Below are 24,113 nucleotides of genomic sequence, written 5' to 3'. Positions count from 1 at the left end.
AGACTTACCAGTTGTCTTTTAATTTTCCTCCATATTGATTTACAGAAATGCATCGATGACAGGTTTTTCCACAATATCAGGCTCCTAAAACCCTCACACATTCAGCCAGCTGATAAATATTTTCACCTGGGAGCAACCAGTATTTAGTGTCCATTAAACAAAGGGGAGAGGTGTTACGTATTGGCAGATATAAATGAACGTAACCGGCTAAAATGTGCACCAAATCCGCTTGTGTAAGGGCTGGATGTCATCAGCAAAACCTACATGACCTACAAGATTTTATGGAGGATAGTAGCTGCACAGGCAAAGGAAGAATAAAGTGAGAGCTCTCACTCTGAACCTGTTTCTTGTTTGGAAAATATCCAAATACTGGGTGTTTTTATATGAAAGTATTTTTCTTTTTAACGTTGAGTGTTGTAACCTGATGTTGTTACAGCTGTACACTGCATTTTATCACTCCTTTCACGCCTGATTTTTATAAAGCACGTTTAGTAGCATACATTCATTGTTTGACTGAATTATTTTGGCTTTAGATTAAATGGAATGAGAGTTGGAAGAGACCTCGAGCGAACTTAAAACTGAATGCTGGTCTTCTATTATCAGTTTAGTACATGGAAATGCACATACTCATCACAAACCTCACCTAAGAGGTCTGGAGATGAGAATGTGCATTTCCAGGAAGGAAAGAGGAAATCAGAAATAAATGCAGAAAACAGGCCTGGAAAACCTATGATTGTAACATTTCTGTGCAGCCTTGCCTTGTATCCTGTTTAATATATTTAATGAAAAGTTACACGTCACAAAAGGTTTGAGCATTAATTTGTAATGCTTGTTTTGCAAAGTATTTTGAGCATAATCTTGCTAAATATAATGCTTTATTTAAACCAGATTAACAGATCCTAATAAAAAAAAAAGTAAAATAAAAAACTAAGGAGCAAAAATCGAGACTTAAGCACGAGCAGCAGAAAAAGTGCCGCTGACACCTTCTCTCTTTGTTATTTAACCACATGTATTGTGCACAAGCGTAGACTCTAAATGAATATTAATGTGAAGCACCTCTCCCATGCCAAACATACCCGGCCAACCTTTGCTTTTCCAGTGTTTTTCAGCATGCCCATGTTCAGCATGCTTCCCAGTGTTTACTCCCTGTAAACTGTATGACAACCTCCCTTCAAGGCCACCGTACAGGGATCTATGTACAGCTTCCCCAAAGGTCACACAGAGTTCAGTTCTTCAGGCACAGGGTTGCAGGTTTTTATTTTTTTATTTTTTTCACAGGTTACAAAAAGGATTTTAAGTCAACTTCAATTCATAGAGAGTGAGATTAGCAATATCAAATGAGGCTAACTGAGAAGGTTCCGGTGTATAACTCATAATTATTCCCTTTTGAGTTTGTGAGAGGAGTGCTGTTGACACCAACCCGTTCAGTGTTTTACAACAGCAGAAAAAGCTGACTCACAGGAAGCCAGAATAAAGCTCCGATCACTGGACAGATGTGATCCACTGGCTGTGAATGTAAAATACTAAGTCAAACAGTGGGTGGAGCTAGAAAGATTTATTATAGAGACGACTTGATATGTAATTTTTTTAACTGTAGTCCAAAGAGTTATTTTTTGAGCCACTTTTATAATTTGCTGAATCCCTCGTGAATAGTGCATTAAAGTGCTAATACAAAGCCTATAAGCATTTTATTTTAACCTCAACTGATAGAAGAAAGTTCCTCAAGTTATTTTTTGTTATTGCTGAAGTAAACTAAACGCATGTTTGTGCTGTTAAAATAGGAACAATTAACTTATAGAAATAGTTCTGCATACCCCTTTTGCTCAAAAGTGAATTCAAAGGGTGGCTGACTTACATTTGAAAGCTCACAATAATGGGTGGGAATTTTGCTTTGTGGTATTTGCAATCACTGAATGCTCCCATAGATTTTAAAATGGGACACTTTCAGTAGTACCAGATGTGACTATTTGTATTTGACTCCTTAGTAAGCATTTTATGGTACACCAATAGACTAAATGCAGGCCACCAGTTGGTAAACAACCCTCCAGTAAGCAATTTTGGATTGTACAATCTTGCTATTTAATAAAACCTAAATATTCATAAAGCGGGCCTATTTAAGATGTGATTTTTAAGTCATCTAATTTCTTTTACTTTGGCAGTGCTTCCATTGCAGAGATTTAAAGACTAACAGCTCTTGCAATACAACTAAAATAACAAAAAAATAGCTTTATTTTATGTCTACAACGTTGCTGCATTTCCTGTTATCTTAAGTAGCTGGTGACGCCCCTCCTTTATACCAGGTGATGGATTTCACTTTTCTTGTTAGAGTTGAAACAGTGATTTGATTAGCCAGATGATGGAAAATCAATTGTACTCATGCAGTCCTGCAAATGCAAAAGCATTTATTGACTGTGCTGCCTTTCTAGTGCAAATGGACACAACAGACATCTAAACGCATATTCTTTTTAGTTAATCGGAATATCTGAATTATAATCATCCAGCTAATTTAAATTCAAATCAGTTGTGTTTTTAAGATAAGAGAAATTCAAGTTTATCATGGGAGGAGCATTTAGTAATTTTAGGGAAATGTTGATCCCTGATCCTGTTTTCACTGGAAATGAAAACAAAAAACTAGTGATACAAAGAAAGAACGATGACAACAAACGAACCAAAAGCGACTCATAATAACTCTTATGAAATTGTGGTCTTGTTGATAATTCTTGTCATTACTTATTATCTTTCAAATGTTGGCTTACTGTGTTTTAATACAGTTTGTATAACTATTTAAAAAAATGTACATAAAAATAAAGGGAGTGAGTCACCATATAAAACCATCTGTGTATGCGGAGGTACTCATCTTTCTAATAGACGATCTGCGTGCAGCCGGCCGCTCGGTGCTCATGCCCGCTGTGTTCTCTGACTCCGGGAGGATGGACGGTGTGTCGTTGGGGTGAGTTGGCTCATCGGTGGGGATTATGTTTTCTAAAGATGGGATTCAGGCTGCTTCTGCATCTGCTGGATGACATTTGAACCTACGCGATGTAGTGACCAGAAATCCAACACGGACAGCTCGAGAGCTCGCTCACAGCACGCGAACTCGCGGCTAGCTGTGTTGACTAGTTAGCGCCCGTTAGTCAGCTAGCATCACTGGCTGCTCAGCTGATGGCAGCCAACCAAACCAGACTGTAGATAGTTGACTGAATGTGGGTTGGTTTGTAATTATTTTAAAAGTAGCTTAGAATACGGTTTCAGTTGATATTCATGGCTGTTATAAGGTTATATGTTGGTTAGCAATGCTAGGAGCTAGCTAACTTAACCCACAACAAACTTAAAATGAATTGAACAGCTTCCTGTTGATTTGGTTTTTTTGGACGCATGAAGACAAGCTTACCGTAAGCTGTTAAACAAAAACGAATTACCGGGCAGCTACTGTGACTTTTCAGTGTAGCATCATAAATTCTTCGAAATGCTTGATTATCTGTGGGTGAAAAGACGGCTTGTTTTGAGAGTTAAGATAGCACATCGTACAGTACATGCACGGTGGAGACGGCCAAGCACTGTTTAAATAAACAGTGTCGGACAGAAAAACCGCTATCAGATGTGCTTTCAGCTCGCTGCAGGTCACATTTGCTTGTAAATTAATATCCTAAGGTTCGGGTCTGTATGCTCTTTCTCCCCCCATTTCTTTGTAAGCATGTGTGAGGGCTTCTTTTTCTGTGCAGTCCCCGTGTAAAAGAAGTTACCAGTAATATGCACATGCCATCTGTGTGGCAGATGTTTGTTAATCTTCCACAGCAAATAGGCACTGATTGCTTAGCTCGTTAAAAGAAATGAAACCCTATATGTTGTGGCTGTTTTTAGCCTTTTTAAAGGATGCACTGACCATAAAATGTATCCAGCTTTAATCCTTAATAAAGGATAGGGTCAAAGAACACATTTCCTCCAATCACCTTGAATAGAGCAGGTATCCTCAGTTAAATAGACATGCTTGAATGGTTATTTGGTACCTTTGGATTAACACGAAGATGACATCCATCAGTCTAATGGATCAGCTTTGAGTATACACATACTCATTTTTTTGTAGTTTGCTTCCAAGAAGCCAGACTCTGTTGTTGTTGTTGTTGTTTTGATTGTCTTGAGAAATCCAAACTTTCTACTTAACACTAACCAGTTAACCATTCAAGGATAAAAAGGCACCTAACTCAAGGATGAGCCAGTGTTGTATCTACACAAAGACGTGACACAGGATCTGAGAGATGCATATGAACCTTCAGTTGATCTGTCTACTCTTTGCTGAAGCCTTATCAGAAATGGCCTCATTGGATAGGTGGCTGTTCAAAATCTGTTCTTAAGGAAGGGAAATGAGGAGACAAGGCTGAGCTATGCCAAATTACATAAGAACTGGACTGTAGCAACAAGTTTTATGGAGTGAAGAAGCCGTATAAAATTATTTTTGGTTCAGATCATCCGTATGTACAGAGGAGGTGAGGGGAGATGTACAACAGTGAGTGTCTACAGTCATCTGTAAAAGATGGTGGAGGCTTTGTTATGGTTTGTGGTTGCCTTTTGTCATCATCGCTATCCGCTGATCCAGACACTGCCTCTTATGTCTTACCAGTCTGGTTGCCACACCGGCCTCACCGCGTCCACCATGTGCCACCGATTCAGAAGAGGACACGGTGAATGGAGGGATGCACACCTTCAACCAGACGCACATGAGGAAAGCGTTTCAGTTGATGAACGACCTGAGGAGGTGCGTTGCTCGAATCGTGGTTTCTACCGTTTCGTTTTAACTTGAGAACTTGAGGCCGTATCGAGTTTTGTAAGCCAGAAAGGACATGCAAGTCTTCGCTTGTTCACCTGGCTTGTCTGAAAAGTGCAGCAGCACATTACTTCTGCCTGACCTGAGCTGTTGCATTTTTAAAGAAGAGACTTCAACTGCAAATCGCTGTCAAACAGCTACTGGCAAACCTCTTCTGTTGGGTGGGGATGTTTTATTCTGCACATGCATGACAAAAACAACTGTGGGCTTGTTAATTGTGAAATGTGAAGCTCAACACAACTGGCCCAGATTCATGTATTTTACTGTGATATTTCATCAACTAGTGATGAATACCAGAGTTTTTTGACTTCAAAGGTGCCCGTCTTCTCTGGCTCTTGAGTGCAGATTTAACTTCATATTTGTACAAAAAACATTTTAATAATTCTGTCTTATATTTTTGACGCAACTCAAATAATCCCTCCAGAACTCTCAATTGACAAAGCAACCAGAAGCATTAATGCTTATCTGTTGCTCTATTTTGTGTTTATCGTATGTCTGTGACATATTTATGTTCTAATGTCAGTAATTTTTTTAGTCTTTATCGAAAAGTGAGTTAAATTCTCTTTGTTTCAATGCCTTAATCTCATAGTGTTACTGCCACATGTCTGTTTAGATTTACTTTCTAATAAACGTCGTGTTTGTAGGTGTGTAACAAAAATAATGACGAATCTGAAAATTGCAAATGATAAAATCAGATGTCTAGTTATGGACGTCGTCAGTTGAAGGTTCTCGTACGTAACGCCGTCTGTTTGTCCTTCCTCCAGTAAAAAGATGCTGTGTGACGTCCAGCTGGTAGCCGGGAGCGTCGAAGTGCCAGCTCACAGGGTGGTCTTGGCGTCCTGTAGCCCTTACTTCTGTGCCATGTTCACGGGTACATGCACACTATTGTTTGCGCATTGTGTATGATGCTGCACACAGTTGTGTGTATGCTTAGCTGTGTGTGTCTGTGTGTGTGCGCAGGCGATATGAGTGAGAGTAAAGCTCAGCAGGTGGAGATCAGAGAGGTGGACGGTCAGACTCTGAGAAAACTGGTCGACTATATTTACACAGCAGAGATCGAGGTCACAGAGGACAACGTCCAGGTGAGAATACTATATTTCCTTCCCATTTCTCCTCTCTTATGGTGGCCTGTGTGTTCATTTGAAGACTGCTTGTGCTTTAAAACGACTCTTGTACATTAGCAGCAATAACATGATCACCTTTGCTAATGACGCCTATCCACCTAGCCCTGTAAGCTGGTCGTCTCCTCTGTTTAATGGTTAACAGTGGAGAAGTAAACATGGAGCTGCATGTTAAAGCATCATGTTGTCACACTTTCTTTTTTCACACTTGTTTAACAAGTTATATAATTATATCAAAGTGCTGCTGCTGCTCCAAGCATAAGTCTGGCTCTTACAAAACATCCTTTGTTTTAAGAAGGAAATTTGTAACTTGCTGCCCTTTTCTTTATCCCGACCTTTGTTTTTGTTCACCAGTTTAAGTACAAGAAAGAATAACTGCATATTAATCCTGTTTGGGGTGGATAAAGGCTTTTTTTTTTTTTAAACACTGTTGCTAAACTATAAACTAAACACATGTTTTGAACTGTCCGTCTTGGGGAAAGTGCCTCTATTTACCTGTTTTAAGACCCAAATTAATTTTAATAAAAGTGTGTTGCTCACAAAAGCATTTTAATGATATTATTGTTTTTGTTTATAATCATAAATGTGTTTCAGACACATAGCTGCGTAATACCTGAAAGGGATTGTCGTCATTTTAAGTCTTTCCCTTTTATCAGGATGGTCCGATTGGCCGTGTTTGAGGAGCAGATGTTTACTGCCGAGGACAAACACAGAGCTTTCTGTGGGGTTTTTTGCTGTGAAAGCACAGCGCTGAGGCTTTGGTTAGCTCGGTGGCATTAACATGTGGTAGCTGCATTACTTCTCTCACAGCTCAGCTTGATCCAGCTGCAGGCAAGATACTTCCTCTGATTATTAGTGCAGGAAGTGTGCATGGAGGAGGCAGGAAATCCTCCAACTGTTAGCAGCGTGCCTTGCTGATTGGCTCTCAATTTTTGTGTTTGTGTATTTTGACAAAAAAAAATCTGTAAAAAGTTGGATTTAGACTTTTTTTTTTTCTTGAAGGTCAGTGTTTCTCTGTACTAAAAGTGTTTTTGTTTTGCTTGCAGCCGTGTGTGTCTGTGTGTGTGTTTTGGTGTGTCACAGCTGCTGTAAACAGAGTTTCACTGGGCCTGATGCTGTGTTTTAGAAGATGCAAGGCTTCGGGGCAGCTGTGTACAGGAAACAGAGGACACAGTGACAATACTCATTCAGTGGATGTGTGTGTGTGTGTGTGTGTGTGTGTGTGTGTGTGTGTCTGAAGAAACAGCGAGGTGTTGAGGCAGGCAGACACTGACCTACTTAAACTAATGAGTAGCTTTGTTAGCATCAGTTTCTCAGCAGTACCCTAGATGCTTGTCACAAATGTTGAAATGGACAAAAAGCAGCACCCGTTTTAAAAACATAGCCGTAGCCAAAAAACGAGGGCTGGTCTAGAAAATAGTTTCAAGTTGCCAAGGTCAGTGCTGATCGAGCAGTAAGTGTTAGTTGCCAGTTGAATGTGTGCAAACTCTTATTTGGTCTGCTTATTAATCTTTTTTCTTTTTCATCTATCTTTATGTCACAGTGATGAGTTTAGCATAGTATCTAGTGTTCTAACAACGTGTTGTGAGGGAAATAAAATCGCAATACAAACAAAAGCTGCAGAAGGCGGACTGCAGCCAGATTTTTCACATAACTCTTTATTTAGGACTTTATTTATATCTTGTTGATAAAAAGCTCTTTTCTAGTTACCTTTATTTGAGCTGCAATAAACAGGGACTCAGTTTGGCGTGCCAAGGAGGGGTGAAAGCGCTCTGCTGTAAAGGATAAGGACTTGCTTTGTTTTTAACACACAAAAAAAGAGGCAGATTTATAGTGAAAATGAAGGTTAAGCTTTACAATTTCTCCCTAATTGCAGTAAGTTACAGGATCTTCTTTAGTGGAAAGAGGCACACATAACTGAAAATGAGTTGCTGCACTTTTACCTACCAAACAGAAGCAGGTTCAACAGGTTCATATAACAAAATCAATTTCAGGTACTTGAATAATGTTTCCAGTGTTTCTAACTTCAGCAGATAATAGAACATCAAGCTCTTTCTCTTTTTCACTTGACTCTGCAATTCTCCTTGTAACTGCTTCGAGCCTTTGCTCGTAGCGAGGCTGCCGTCTTCCTGGCTCTGAGCTCTGGATAGCTTTAGCTTTTTTAGCCTTTGTCAGCCTCAGTTAATGTCAGTGTTCAGCAAGATGAAGGTGATTGTGTATTCACGCCCAGTGAGAAGCTTTCATGTTAGCGCGTGGCCGTCAGTGTGTGTGTTGTGCATGCACGAATCGAACCGGCTTGTAATCATATATGAGGTCGACTCTGGTCAGGACCAAGGACAATGGCTATTGGCTGATTATGGTCCCGGGCTGGATTTATTTATTTATTTTTCATTGCTGGTAAAGAAAATAGAGGGATGAAGAATTGCAGAAAATTGTTAAATCCATGATGTTTGTGTTTATAAACTTTAAGCATAGCTGACATGTTTGTGACCTTTCGTTTTAGAGGCTCTTGCACTAAGTTGAAAGTCTTGCAGGAAATGGTTTAGTAGCTCCTCACTCAAAGTAGAGATCAAAACCAAATGTGAGTTTCTCTACTTTAAGGAGCTTGGAAAGAAAAGCGTCTACTTTTAAGTTGCTTGAAGACGATTCACCTCTCATCCGAGAAGCTTCTTCAGTTCTGTCCGATCCTTAAAGTTAATCCTACTGATAAACTTACTGGGTATCCGTTTGCTTCCTAACCTGAATGATGAGTTGATTGAGTTTGTTTCATTAGCTCACTGAATAACAGACCTACTGTGCTGATGAAGTCTCTGATGAAGGCTGTGGAGGTAAACTGCTAACTCAACTTTTTGTGACTTTTTAAAAAATAAAAATTAGGTACTGTTGCCTGCAGCCAGCCTCCTCCAGCTGATGGATGTGCGTCAGGTTTGTTGTGAATTCCTGCAATCTCAGCTTCATCCCACCAACTGCTTGGGCATCAGAGCCTTTGCTGACCTGCATACGTGCACACAGCTTCTCAACCAGGCTCACGCTTACGCTGGTAAGACTTTTGTTTTTTCTTTCCCTATTCACACCACATAATCTGTCACTTTGTGAGTTGGCTGATTTATGAGGTGTTTAAAATCCGACACGAGTCTAGGGAATACGTTAGGTGTCTTGGACGGCAAAGAGATTATTTTGGGGGGGAAACAAACATGTTTTCATTTCAGCTTTGCTTGCTGGGACAATGTTTAATGTGTGCTGTGGATGTTTGTGTCTCTCAGAGCAGCATTTTACTGATGTGGTGCAGGGCGAGGAGTTTCTGAGCCTTTCTCTGCAGCAGGTGTGCAGCCTCATCTCCAGCGACAAACTCACCGTGTCAACAGAGGAAAAGGTCAGGCGTCACCATAAAGAGATATTTTTATTCATTTTATTTCTTTAAAGATGCTTGACCATCACAGATTTTCACTTCAGTGATCACAAAATCTCTGGAGTAAAGCAAACTTCAGAAAAAGGGACAGTAAAGCCAATTAAAATAAGAGTCATCCCACACTTGCTGTGTATGATGGGCTGAATCTGACAGCAGACGTATATTCCTGGGATGGCGCATCTGTCTGCAGTTAACCTGTCAAACAGCGAGAGTTTGATGTAGCAGCTGTGTGACATGCTGCTGTCAGTGCTCTGACAGCAAAGGTTGATTCAAACATAAACACGGGGAGTCGGACGCTGTCACGCTAACCATGAAGCGCCAAACAAACTGCATCAGCAGACACAGTCATTCAGCGCTGATTTACCTGCTGCAGCTGTTTTGTGAGTGGATTAAATGAAGTGAGTGGATTAACTTCTTGAGGTCATTTTTGTGTATTGTCTCAATATGACTTTGTTCTTCCATCATGTGAGTGTTCATGCATCATTGAAACAGGGTTCCCCCTCCATTAACCTCTTAGTTGAGAGGAGAATAACCCAAATTGCATAGTTTTTATTGCTTTACATTGTGCAAAAGTCTTGCACCCCCCCCCCCCTTATTTCTTTATATTTTGCAAGAAAAATTGAAAATGGGTGCAGTGATGGATTGAAATGTGCAACGCTATATAAAAATACAGTATATGAAGCAAAAACAGAATTGGTATAAACACAAAGGAGCTTGACAGTCTGTATTTGCTATGATCACCTTTATTCTTAAACAGACGGACTCTTAAAGAAATTACTAGAAAGCTTGTCTGAGTTGTCTTCAGGAATAGTTCTCCAGGCTTTGGATGTTGGTGGCTGCCTTCTTGTTCTGTTGTGTCAAGATGATCCCACACTGCTTCAGTAATGTTGAGGTTTGGGCTCTGGTTAATCCAGTCCAAATTTAAATTTGGATTCATCACTTCATCAAAACCGTTGCCACTGGTCTTCAGTCCACTTCTTTTCCTTAACACTGGACGTCTCGGAGAGCAAACCCGCCTACCAGCCACATGGCTGGTAGGCTTTTAGCTATATCCTTAATCACCTGTGAACTGCTGCTTTTGTTATGTAAATAAGGTGGGGCCATGCTGAACCACTTGGAGTGGTTCGTTTCCTGAGCCACAAGGAAACTTGTGTTTCAGTTTGCCATCTTAGGGAGAAATCAACACACATGGCTGTATTTCCTTTGTTGCTGAGATTTATTGATAAAAACAGTACAAAAAAAACAAACGACCATTTGTACATATATTTACAAATAATAATAAAAAGTGAGTGAGTACATTGCAACATTTTCAGCAATCACTCACAATCCTGGCACTGCCATGGTATCTGTAGTCTGCATTTACCACACGTGTATCTGTAGCAGTGAACACATCGTACAGTGGCGTGATTGTTCTTGCATTGGTGTTTGACCTGACACATGGCTCTTTTTCCAGGGCTCGGTGTGGAGGGTTGTGTCCGAAGCAACTGTTCTTTTCTTGCCTTCTTCCCAGCCACATGAGAGTTAGCCAACTCTCTCGCAAGCTCCACCAGGAAGTCCACCCGTCTTTCCTGCGTCCCGGTGCATGCTTGATACAGCACATGTGCATTCAGTGCTGCCATGTCAATCATGTTATAGAACACAGCAACTGGCCAGCGCCGTGTTCCTTGGCGGACGGTGTACTCCCGCACCATCTGGTCCATCACATCCACGCCACACTTTGTGGTGTTGTAAAGGGCGACAGTGTTTGGCTTCCTTTTGGTGGTGTTATCAGTCTGAACCACGCTGTGCATGCTGCTAAGAATATAGACTGTCTTCTTCCGTTTGGCCGCATACGCCGTCAGCGTGGCAGCAGAGGTTGAAAACACCTAAGAAATAAGATAAATTGTTATTTCCATAGCACTTTTACACACAATGAAACACAAACGTAGAACCACAAAAGACCTCCAACATACCTGAGTGGTGAATTCATTGCGATCTGTCTGTCTAGCGGATTGAGGAATTTCCCGGCGAATCTTGTTGACTGTGCCGAGGATGGTGGTTTTCCGTCTAAGAAGTTTTTGGGCAAGTGAAAGCGATGTGAAGAAATTGTCCGTGGTAACATTTCTGCCCTTGTCTAGGAATGGTTCCATCAGCCTCATCACTACTTTTTCAGACAGTCTCTCCCCACTGGGATGATTGGGGTCCTTGCCAAGATATGGGAAGACATTGCAAATGTACTTGGATTTTAGGTCGCAAGCCACCCAAAACTTGATCCCAAACTTGTCCGGTTTAGTTGCAATATACTGCAGGAAACAGCACCGAGTCTTTGATGGGAAAAGCTGTTCATCAACGGTGATATGCAGACCAGGGTTGTAGCACGTGATGCAGTTGGTGACAAATGATCCCCACACACTGGAAATTGCAGCGAACTTATCAGTCTTTGCTCGATCACTGCGGGTGGACTTGTCATCAAAGCGTAGGTGTTGCATGATGTCTTGGAAGCGGTTTCGCGGCATAGTTCCAATGATCTGTGGGTTTCCCAGGTTTGCTGACCAGCTGTCACGAAGTAATGGAACCCTAGCAACCCCCCGCAAGATGACAATTGCAATAAATGCCATTAGTTCAGGGAGGTCCATGAACCAATCAACATGCTCCGTTTGCTGTGCATGTTGAATAGTCCATTCTTGAATGCTACGAAGCATGTCAAGAGTGATGAAACACAGGAAGCTCTGAAGGCGACTCGAGATACTTTTCCTGGCCTTAGCCGTTGGCTCTCCATCTGCAGCGTACGCTTCTATTGGGGTGAAAGGGAGACAGGTCCCCACCTGTTCTTCACGCCACACTGTGCCATCTTTTGCTGTGTCAGTCCCCAAACGAGCTCTCTTTTTAGGTTGAGAAGCAGTCTCCTCATCTGCAGTGTGAACAAATTCAAATTGTGAGCAATGGGAAGGTCAAACGAAATCACAAATGCATGCATAGATGCTAATTATAATTCCAGTATCTCCTCCTCTGTATCGGAATAATGTCTGAAATATCTTACTTACTACATCCACTTACTTGTTTGAAATTAAATAGGAAATGATATGAAATGTCTTCCTAAATAAAAAGATACAACTAGAGTTAGGGTTACTAGCTAACCCTAATCCTGCTCTGCTTTTTTAGTATTTTTCACTTACTTGTTTGAAATGAAATAGGAAATAATATGAAATGAAACCTTACCAGAAGACTGATCAGACAGCTCTGAGTCCGAATCCGGCTGAAGTTCTAGGTCTTCTCCATCCGAGTCACAAGGGTTGACTTCACTCAGGATCATTTCCAAGGCCTGCTGAGTTGTGAGTCTTCTCTGCATTTTCTTTCCTTGGAGAGGAGGTTCGTACACCACAGAATTCTTCAGGGCAATGAAGGATTAGGCTAAGTGCAGTGATATTATATCCACCTCAACACAAAAGGAAGTTCACAGCTTTTAGCAGCTCCTCCCCCCCCCCCCACACAAAAACAAAGAGGCAGTTAGAAATCAGCAATCATTCACACACCCCCACTCCCATCCAGAATTCTCAGGTAACGACCTAATTTACATATGAATTGATACTAAAAGACGAGCCAAGTTAGCTTCCACTTGGCTGACAGGGTTAGAAAAGTCTGGCTTCTTAACAGCCACCCTTCCCCTCACACCATTTTTGACGAGGCTTTAACAAACGAATGGCTCAACAAAAGGGCCAGTTGGGTTTTTGCTGGATTTTGTCCCATTTCTTAAGGACGTAACTTTCAGATAGTGATTTATTTGCTGATAGTTTTTAGCTCCCAGTTGCCCATTTCTGCTATTTGACTAGTTTCCTCTAATCTTGGAAGTGCATACTGCCACAATAAGTTAGGTTTCCACCTAATAGCACTTTTATTTGCCCTATTGGTGCAAAAACACAATTTCTATGCTCGTCAAACTGTTATCTTTGGTGTTTTTTCATAGATTCAGCTAAAGAAATGGGAACAAATTGTGTTTGCATTTCTGACAGGCTTTCTAGTAATGAACTGTGTAAAGATGTGATTTAAAACAGTTTTTTTTGCTAGGTTGTTTGTTATGTTTAGAGAAAAACTGGTGCATCCCTTGAGTTGGGTGAGCCTTTTTATGCTTGAATGATTCATAGGTGAATGATTCATCACTGTTAAATTAAAAACAATGAAAATGTACAGTACTGGTTGTGTTCTAGTTGAAATAAATGGCAGCAGGAGTCTCTGCATTTTTACTCATAGTGCCTGTCTGAGGACATTGACCTGCTTTTAGCATCTGCCTTGTAAAACGTTTTCATTTCTGAAACAAGATCTCTTTAACCCTGGAAGATAAGAGTCTGGAGAGGTTTTGAACAATTGTCCTCTTAATCTCGACTACCATCGCTGGTGTCCTTTGTGCACAATGTGAGGGGCACGCAGCCCCCCCCCCCCCCCTTTGCTCTTGTGGAGCTGCCCTACAGGCAATCAAGAGATAAATGGGACTGAAGTGGCACAATGAATATGAATGTGGTGTGGCATGAAACTAGTGTCTGCAGCCTCTGTTCTGTTGATTGCTCCTGGGAGCGATCAGTCTTGAAACAAAAGAGGAAAGTCGTTGGGATTATGAGGTGTTGTGTATTTATACACTGGTAGTCTCAGTTTCAGTCTCAGCCTGCACATTTCTAACATCCAGCAGTCACGCCCTCTTAACTTCAACAAGGGGATGGGATCAAATTGGGCTTGTGTCAACAGGTTTTGTTCCCAGTTTTAAAGTTTTTGATCCCAAAAGTTTTCAAACTTTCACGCACCCCCAAAAATGTGGAGTACTGATGTAGATAAGCACTCGTAAAGACAAAGTGGGGCCAAACAAAGTAACTGAGAGTCTATGTAACAAACCGCTGTGGTCTCTTCTACCTCGGAGCAGTTTCACCATATCCTTCATATTTTTCCTTGTTCTTAGGTGTTCGAGGCAATGATATCGTGGATCAAACATGATAAACCAGCTCGTCTGGAATACATGCCCAAACTAATGGAGCATGTGAGACTTCCACTGCTTTCCAGAGATTACCTGGTGCAGGTAAAACGGATTCTGTTTAAACATTATCGGTCTTTGACCAACAGGTGACGGGTTAATCATGGCTTTCAGTCAGTTATCAGATAGAATTGAATATTCAAAAGAGCTTTTTCAAACCTAAGACTGCTATCGCTCATTATGTGATCTAAAAATCTCCTCTGGCCAACCCACAACTTTGACCATCACACAAGTGTATCAAGCGTTTTCTTCATTATGTTGTCCTTGATTTGATTTTTAATGATTTGCTTGTTTAGTTTCTCAATCCGCTTTACATTTGAGAGCTCCGCTGTTAATGTGATATACAATAAACCTACCTTCCTGTACCTCGATGGCTCGTCCCAGTTGGGAATCGCTGCTCTACTAAGATATTCGACTAGTTTCTGGCCTTTAGGTTGGATAACAAAGTCCCTCCCACAGCTACAAATGCTTTTCATCACAGTATGTTAAGAAGAGTTGATGTTGAAATAAATCAGTTTGTTCATCTTTGTGCAGTACATTAGTCATCATGTTTGTGGGCCAGCTGCCACAATTAGTGTGCCTACATGCAAATCTTTCAGCACCACTGATTTTTTTTTGCTCGAGTCACACACAAGAAACCGGTTTCCCACGTAATTATTTTCTCTCTCCTCCCACCTGTAGTGTTCATGTCTCTGCCACTGTTGCCACATTTTAAACAGGTATTGCAACAACAGAGGGACTTGATGAAAGGAGTTATTACATTTAGAAATGCCTCCAGAGACTGAAAGGCTGAGTACTCTACAAAAATTTACTGTATCTTCATCTTGAATGAAATCTGATCCCTGTTTCAGATTGTAGAGGAAGAAGCTTTAATAAAGAACAACAACACCTGTAAAGATTTCCTCATAGAAGCAATGAAGTATCACCTGTTGCCTGCTGACCAGCGTCACCTCATAAAGACTGATAGGACGCGACCACGAACTCCGATCAGCATCCCAAAGGTACACGCAGAAATGTGCCAAAGCTGAAGGTTTTTAACATGAAATACACGTGTGCGCTTGTATTTTCTTACTGTGGGTCTGTGTGGACGTGCAGGTGATGATTGTAGTGGGTGGTCAGGCTCCCAAAGCCATCCGCAGCGTGGAGTGTTACGACTTCCAGGAAGATCGTTGGTACCAAGTGGCCGACCTGCCCTCTAGACGCTGCCGGGCAGGTTAGTTCATTACCTGGTGTGTCTAGTGACATCTGAGAACAGCGGGTTGGATAATACAGCTGCAAATGTACTTTTGATGGAAAAATACAAATAATGGCTGCATTTGAATCCGTTTTGGGGACTGTCTGCACTGTTCCCAGGGAATTGTGCACCGTCCAAACCTTATTTCTCACCTCTTATTTCTACATTTGTTTGCGGTGTGTTGGATGCTCTGTAGTGTGTTGACAGGAATATATGGTCTTATATACAAGGTTAAAATGTATATTATATAGGGTCAATAAGGAATTTACGGTGCATTAACATTTCCTTATTTATCCACTTTTTAAGGTTTACATGTATATTTTTGTAATGCTGGTGCTGCATTTATGTTCAATGACTAATCACATGTATACCTGTACTAGTCTTGCTTTATCCAGATTACTCAAGCCTTCATATACAGTGGGGCAAAAAAGTATTTAGTCAGCCACCGATTGTGCAAGTTCCCCCACTTAAAATGATGACAGAGGTCAGTAATTTGCACCAGAGGTACACTTCAACTGTGAGAGACAGAATGTGAAAAAAAAATCCATGAATTCACATGGTAGGATTTGTAAAGAATTTATTCGTAAATCAGGGTGGAAAATAAGTATTTGGTCACCTCAAACAAGGAAAATCCCTGGCTCTCACAGACCTGTAACGTCTTCTGTAAGAAGCTTTTCTGTCCCCCACTCGTTACCTGTATGAATGGCACCTGTTTGACCTCATCATCTGTATAAAAGACACCTGTCCAATGCCTCAACCAGTCAGACTCCAAACTCCGCCATGGCCAAGACCAAAGAGCTTTCGAAGGACACCAGGAAAAGAATTGTAGACCTGTACCAGACTGGGAAGAGTGAATCTACAATAGGCAAGCAGCTTGGTGTGAAAAAATCAACTGTGGGAGCAATCATCAGAAAATGGAAGACATACAAGACCACTGATAATCTCCCTCGATCTGGGGCTCCACGCAAGATCTCATCCCGTGGGGTCAAAATGATCATGAGAACGGTGAGCAAAGATCCCAGAACCACACGGGGGGACCTGGTGAATGACCTGCAGAGAGCTGGGACCAAAGTAACAAAGGTCACCATCAGTAACACACTACAACGGCAGGGAATCAAATCCCGCAGTGCCAGACGTGTTCCGCTGCTGAAGCCAGTGCATGTCCAGGCCCGTCTGAAGTTTGCCAGAGAGCACATGGATGATACAGCAGAGGATTGGGAGAATGTCATGTGGTCAGATGAAACCAAAGTAGAACTTTTTGGTATAAACTCAACTCGTCGTGTTTGGAGGAAGAAGAATACTGAGTTGCATCCCAAGAACACCATACCTACTGTGAAGCATGGGGGTGGAAACATCATGCTATGGGGCTGTTTTTCTGCCAAGGGGACAGGACGACTGATCCGTGTTAAGGACAGAATGAATGGGGCCAAGTATCGTGAGATTTTGAGCCAAAACCTCCTTCCATCAGTGAGAACTTTGAAGATGAAACGAGGCTGGGTCTTCCAACATGACAATGATCCAAAACACACCACCCGGGCAACAAAGGAGTGGCTCCGTAAGAAGCATTTGAAAGTCCTGGAGTGGCCTAGCCAGTCTCCAGACCTCAACCCCATAGAAAATCTGTGGCGGGAGTTGAAAGTCCGTGTTGCTCGGCGACAGCCCCAAAACATCACTGCTCTTGAGAAGATCTGCATGGAGGAATGGGCCAAAATACCAGCTACTGTGTGTGCAAACCTGGTAAAGACCTATAGTAAACGTTTGACCTCTGTTATTGCCAACAAAGGTTATGTTACAAAGTATCGAGTTGTATTTTTGTTATTGACCAAATACTTATTTTCCACCCTGATTTACGAATAAATTCTTTACAAATCCTACCATGTGAATTCATGGATTTTTTTTTTCACATTCTGTCTCTCACAGTTGAAGTGTACCTCTGGTGCAAATTACTGACCTCTGTCATCATTTTAAGTGGGGGAACTTGCACAATCGGTGGCTGACTAAATACTTTTTTGCCCCACTGTATGTATGGACCAAAACTACTGACTCTGTAGTAGGAGATAAAACAGGAAGCTCTGTAAACTTATTATGGTTTTGGTTCCTGCACTCCAAAATAGGGCTGTTCGATATAACGATATATATCGGATGACGATATAAAAACGTCTATCGTTTCATTTTACACTATCGTTTGTTTCGTGGTGTCGCAAAATAAACTGTTTACGGCAATATTTTTTCATGGTTTTGATGGTCGCTGTAGTGGCTACATTAATTTCTTAAAGTTCTCTTATATTTAATATAACCACACTACGGACGGACAAGCGCCTGTTTTTATGCGTTGTGGTTAGCAACAACAACGGTAACAGCATCTCGTGTCCGCTTGTTTATGTTCCACATAAGCCTTTCACAATAAAGCTCAAGATCCTGTTGAGACTTTTCAAAATAAACGGAATCACGTGAAAGAGCAGATTATTTACGGATGAGAAGTAAAAAAGAGCCGCCAGGTGCTAAAAATAGACCTTAGACTCAAACGTTAGAACAGGCTTTTCCCCGCAGCACGCCGTGTAATAAACACTCACAAAGAAAACAGCGGCCGTTACAACTTATGTCTAAAAATGTATCGTTTCATGCATCGGTTAAAACACTCGACTCCAGCTACATGAAGCCCAGCTGGAAACACTTCATGCAAGTCGAGCTGCCCGAGATTCACAGAATTTACAGAAAATGTTACATTTTTGTGATTTATATCGTTATCAGACGATAGATGTCTTATATTGGGATATGAGATTTTGGTCATATCGCACAGATCTACTCCAAAAGCATTGAAAAAAGGAGGAACCAACCTCCAACAATCAGTAGAACAATGCAGCAGACCAGCTGTGGTCTAGTAGAGCCCTCTGAACGAGGTTCAGCAAGGGTGTAACAAAGACTGTTAAAGATATAAGGATTCAAGACAGACTTTGTGCATTTCTGTTGGTTTCTAAACATTCTTGTGGTTTCCTCATAGAAGCGATGACTTTTGGAAACCTGCGTTTAAATGTAACAAGCTATGATCTCATCCCCAAATTCTTTGTCTTGTTTCCCAGGTGTGGTTTCCATGGCGGGCCGAGTGTTTGCGGTTGGAGGTTTCAACAGTTCGCTGCGGGAGCGTACGGTGGACGTGTACGACGGCACAAGAGACCAGTGGAGCGCGGTGTCGAGCATGCAGGAGAGACGCAGCACGCTGGGAGCCGCTGTGCTGGGCGATTTACTGTATGCTGTGGGAGGCTTTAACGGAAGCATAGGTACACATAATGCATATGCACATTAATAGCAGTGGGTTTATGCATAATGTGCCCGTTGGTAACACAAATACATTTTAAAGTAAATTTCAGTCGGAATAGATACAACATTTGTCACATTATTGCAGTTTGAGAACTATCACACATCCCGCTGCTCACAGAGGGATCTCATCGCACTGCCTTCAATTAATATAAAAATACTGAAATAACTGTTTATACTGGAGGAAATTAAGGTAAATTTCTATGCAAGTCAAGAAAAATATTTTCATTTTAGAAAAAAAGTTGTTTTTCCTCGGTATCATCATCTGACTGTTCTCTCCTCATTTGATACATTTGCTTGTAGTGGCACAGCACTCATGCTCTATTAAACCCCATTAAAACACAGGAGGCAGCAGATCCATTTTCTTCTCACAACACATCTACCAGCTGGGTGTAGAACGCTCACAGACTGATGTGATAACACACTCGGTAACCCTTTACCGCAAACCTTCGCTTCCAGTCTTTCCCATTTCTACATCTCTCCCTTCTTTCTTTGCATCTGTGTCTCAGGTCTGTCAACAGTAGAGGTTTACAACTATAAAACCAACGAGTGGACGTACGTCGCCTCCATGAACACCAGACGCAGCAGCGTGGGTGTAGGGGTGGTTGATGGTAAGAATGACTTGTGTGTCAGCCATCAGAGTGAAAATCCAAGCTTTAAATATGTATATGTGGTGTTTTTAACCTGTTTGTTTTTATCTGTAGGTAAACTGTACGCAGTAGGGGGTTATGATGGTGCATCACGCCAGTGTCTCAGCACAGTGGAAGAATATGACCCAGTCTCTAATCAGTGGTGCTATGTAGCTGAGATGGGCACACGGCGAAGTGGAGCAGGTACATCCACACACCTGCCTACTGTACATCCACACAGGGAGCAGCATCACAGCTCAACCCTTAGTATTCAGGAAAAATAGAAATTTCCATCAGTGGGATCCAAGTGAATGCTCACATACTCTGATCATAATGTGTTGTGTAATATCAGTATTAGAAGCGTCTAATCATCCCGATCTATGATGGTGAATTGGCCTTTTTCTAACCATTTAACTGGAAGAAACAGCACCCCCTGGTGGACGCTAACTGCTTTGTAAAAACAATCTGAACAAAATCAGAACTTTTTTTGTTAAAGCTCTTCATTTGTGGTGAATTTGCACTATATTTTGGGTTTTGGAGGATTTCACTGTCACAGTCTCCTGATATTTATTTATTTATTTAAAAACTATTTTTGTCCAGGTGTGGGTGTGTTGGGTGGTCAGCTGTATGCAGCAGGAGGCCATGACGGTCCTCTGGTGAGAAAGAGCGTGGAGGTGTACGACCCACAGACCAACACCTGGAGGCTGGTCTGCGACATGAACATGTGTCGACGAAACGCAGGTCAGACTGCAGTCACACGTCCACAGCATCTATCGATCTATTTATCGTACGCTCTGGCTAAAGCTTTATGAAAAGCTGATGACTGCCTTTCTTTTTGATCCTTGAGTTATTTAAATTGTTACTAATAAATAACTATTCAGCTGCCGTTTATGGGTAAGAGCCATTTATTAGATTTACATGTACAAATATTTACAATATTTTCTTGCATGATGTTCAGATTGGCTTTAAGATGTTCATGTAATCTACTGGCCTGTGCTTTAAAGATATTAGATCTGTAAGAGATGACTAAAAACCTTTATTCTCCTGTATTGCTAATAAAACATACGTAAATGTGGTGTATGCTGATTATTTTGTAAATTGGGTCATTTAATGATAAATGTGCTGATCTTTAAAATAAACATGTTACATTGCTCCCCCCCAGGTGTTTGTGCCATTAACGGGCTGCTGTATGTGATTGGTGGAGATGACGGGTCCTGCAATCTGTCCTCTGTAGAGTTTTACAACCCAGCCACAGACAAGTGGAGCCTCATTCCCACCAACATGAGCAATGGACGAAGTTATGCTGGTAGGTCTCCTTGCAGGCAGTATTTCTACAGTACCGGGAGAAATGAACGTGACGGGCTGAACACGTATTACCTGTTTGTAAATCTGCTTTCTCTGATTGGTCGTCCCGTTCTCGTTGTTTCAGGAGTCGCAGTGATTGACAAGCTGTTATGACGGCATCGGCTCCACATCAGCGAACTGAAGCTCAGCAAGCAATCGGGAAAGCGGAACAAACACGAGACGTTCTCAGTCTTCAGCTAACACAATCGGAAATGATCTCAATTTTTTTTAATTATTTTTTTTAATTATTTTTTTATTTTTAGGGGGGTACATCTGTTTTTTTTTTTTTCTTGTCATTTCAATTCAAGCTGTGTCAGATCCTGTTTGAGGGCGGTGTTGCACTGGATAAGAAGCAGCAGCCACAGGAGAGTGGGCTTTTTCAAATGCTAAGCACACAACCAGCAGCTGTAATAAGACTCAAAGGAAGGAAGTGATCCTAGTGGACCAAATGGAGACGTACGGTTTTCTTTTTTGGAGAATTTCCTGGAGAATTAAAGCTTTGAAACATCAGCTGAGGAAGGAAAAAAGAAACAACTTGACTCGATGGACTGCACAAAGGTTTCAGACTGCTCACAACATCGTTGAGGCGTCGACAGTCCAATGCTGGAGGAACATCATTCACAAGATTATTGTAATCTGGGTGAGCAGTTGAGACCTTTCTTCTTCCTTTTTTTTTAAAATTATAGGACTCACCCAGCAACTCTGCTCAACTTTATTCTGAGGAGTTGAGCTGGTTCACCTCCAAGAATCCTGGACCTGGAGAGCTGCACAGATAGTGTAAAGAATGTATAAAATATGCAAATTAAGAGTGATATTTAATATTTTTAGGGGCTCTGACCCAGGCCGGTTGATGGGACTTTGATGCTGTTGTCGACACACTACTGAAGCACTGATCACTTGCACTGACTGATGCAGAGCGGCGAAGCGGACACACCGACCGACCTCTCTCTGACTGACCAACGAACTTGATCGCTGACCTGCTGTCAGACAGATGGACGCTCAGCTGTTTCTGATCGCACTCACAGGAGCTTTTACATTCACTTCTTAAAGGCCAATAATTGTAAAAAAAAAAACTGTATGCCAGTTTGAATCGTAATCAAAAAAATGCTGGAGATGTTTTTACCGCTTAAGTAAATTAAGAATCGAACGTGTCAAAAATGCACTGTAGTAATTCAGCTGTAATGTGTAAAACATGCAGACTTAACATTTTATTTATTATTATTATTATTATTATTATTATTTGGTTGAATTTTATCACACAGCATTTATCCGCATCCAAGTCTCATAATGTCACTTTGTGCCCCCGTCTGGATGATGGTGGGTGTCTTAGATGAAGATGACTGACTGGTGCCATGGCTTTTGATCTGAAGAGTTTTATAAAAAAAATGTTTTATGTAATGTCGACTTTTGTAATTTCCATTTTTGATTTCCCTAAAATCATGACATAATGGTTAACCTTTCAAAGCAGTCTCGCAGAGAACTACAAATACTACATAGTTCTTAAAATTTCAGACTTGGAGTGACTTGAATTTGCTCGAGATATATGAATGGATCACTGTGACTATTCCAGTTTGGGGTGTAAATGTGTGTAAATTTCTTATTATTTTTCAGGGCTCTACTTAAAGCACAGATCGCACTCTGAGTTTTAGACACTTAACTAAAATGGGTGAAACTTTAGAGAGATGCACTTGGCAGCAATAAGAGGTGATTTCAGAGCCTCCCATCAGCACTTGAACGCATCACCAAGTATTTTTGCTTTCTTAGATCTTTTCTTCACCTAAAAAATTAAACCTACTCACACTTACCTGCATCTGTCTCGAGCAAATTTAAGTGTTTATTAGCGGACGTTCACATTGCTCTACCAGAAGCATTGGGTTTTTTTGTTTTTTTTTTTCTAAAAAAACAAAGCTATGATAACAATATGCAGTTTCATGTAGATGGCAAATTAAACCCGTTTGGTCATGATTATGGTGATTTTTATCGAAGCTTCAGGTTATAATGATGTTCTTACAGCAGATGTTATATTTTTTAATATAAACTGTGGATGTTGTGAATGAAACGGCTGCTGTTGTGAGTTTGTTAACTTTGCCTTCTATGGAAAGTAGTAAGCAGCTGCTATTGAGTGAGCAAGTGCACAGTGGTGGTTTCTAATCAGCACAAATACATAACATTTATTGCCACAGTAGATGGTGTCCTGTCTGTCACACCAACCCTCTGCACACCTCCTTCACTAACAGCTGAATCTTTTGGGAGAACTTCCTCCTTCCTGGCAGCTCCATGTTTAACATCCTTAGTCCAATATATCCACTTTCCCTCCTCTGCACGTGTCCAAACGTTCCAGCCTTGCATCACTAAGTTTGTCTCCAAATCGCTCAACCTTCTTCTGCTGGCTCCCCCACCTCTCCAGGCTCTCTACTCTCACAACAGGTTGCAGTTGCCATCTACAAAACTCATAGGCCAGGGAGACTCCATGATCCCACCCCAACCTTGAACCCGTCTGTCACTGCTCCCGTACGGCTCACCACTATCTCATTGTCTTCTTAAATCTCCTGCACCACGCTCTCATATTCTCTGCCACTCCAGGCTTTCTAAGATCCTCTACTTGCAACCTATTATATGCTTTTGTCTAATCCACAAAGACACTGTGCAGCTCCTTCTGGCCTTCTCTATAGGTCTCCATCATTACATCTCTTTGTGCTCTTTGCATGATGCCATCTTCCTCTTGACAAAGCAGCATATAAAACAAAACCATCTATTTTAAGGGAAATTATTTCCTTTTATAAAGAAGCAAACCTTTAAGGAGAACGTTTGGAAGAAAATACATTCTTAATGCTTAATTTCTTTTAAAGGTGTGTGTTTTAAAAGCAGTTGAATGAGTTCGGATGAAAAAGAAAAGGGTCCAAATACTTTAAAATACTCCATGTGGGCGTGGTCTTGGTTTTGGTGACAGGTGCAACTAGCCTAATTAGCTACGGTGCCGAATGTAGCCGTTGCTATTAACAGTTAGCCATTGAACTATTTATCAGGAAACGTGTGTGGCGCAAGAAGAGCCTAGCGGGAGGTGAGTTTGAATTAATTTTCGTTACCGTCATTTGTTTCCCTCTCTACCATGCTTTTAACTTTAAATGACCACACCAGGTGGAATACAGAGAGGGGCCGTATTGTTGCATACTGGAATAAATTAACAAACTTGTTAAGTCCTCGTTTTAGTAGTTTGTAAGCTAAACCTGCTAAGCTAGCGCT

The 24,113-nt window shown here is 41.3% G+C and overlaps 1 protein-coding gene and 1 long non-coding RNA gene across 3 annotated transcripts in view; both read left to right on the top strand.

Annotated features, from left to right (window-relative positions):
• LOC146524008 (uncharacterized) overlaps window positions 1-24,113 on the top strand; it is a 192,248-nt gene that overhangs the window by 112,228 nt on the left and 55,907 nt on the right. The window lies entirely within an intron of this gene.
• On the top strand, window positions 2,833-22,761 carry klhl3 (kelch-like family member 3). 2 transcript variants are annotated; one of them, XR_014876705.1, is made up of 16 exons: window positions 2,833-2,950; window positions 4,619-4,753; window positions 5,587-5,693; window positions 5,783-5,904; window positions 8,821-8,983; window positions 9,207-9,316; window positions 14,277-14,393; window positions 15,200-15,349; window positions 15,444-15,561; window positions 18,663-18,860; window positions 19,407-19,508; window positions 19,602-19,730; window positions 20,127-20,267; window positions 20,689-20,832; window positions 20,956-21,510; window positions 21,699-22,761. XR_014876705.1 is itself a non-coding variant. In XM_085176483.1 (15 exons), exons 1-15 carry the CDS (start codon window positions 2,901-2,903, stop codon window positions 20,982-20,984), a joined length of 1,815 nt encoding a protein of 604 aa, XP_085032609.1. In that variant the 5' UTR covers window positions 2,833-2,900; the 3' UTR covers window positions 20,985-22,761. The 2 variants fall into 2 exon arrangements, 1 of the variants encoding a protein (XP_085032609.1); XM_085176483.1 differs by having other exon boundaries at window positions 20,956-22,761.

This window comes from Neolamprologus multifasciatus, chromosome 2 (assembly GCF_963576455.1).
Source record: "Neolamprologus multifasciatus chromosome 2, fNeoMul1.2, whole genome shotgun sequence".
NCBI classification, from domain to species: domain Eukaryota; kingdom Metazoa; phylum Chordata; class Actinopteri; order Cichliformes; family Cichlidae; genus Neolamprologus; species Neolamprologus multifasciatus.
Note: the sequence above shows the minus strand (reverse complement) of the source record. Positions and strands in the feature narration are given on the sequence as shown.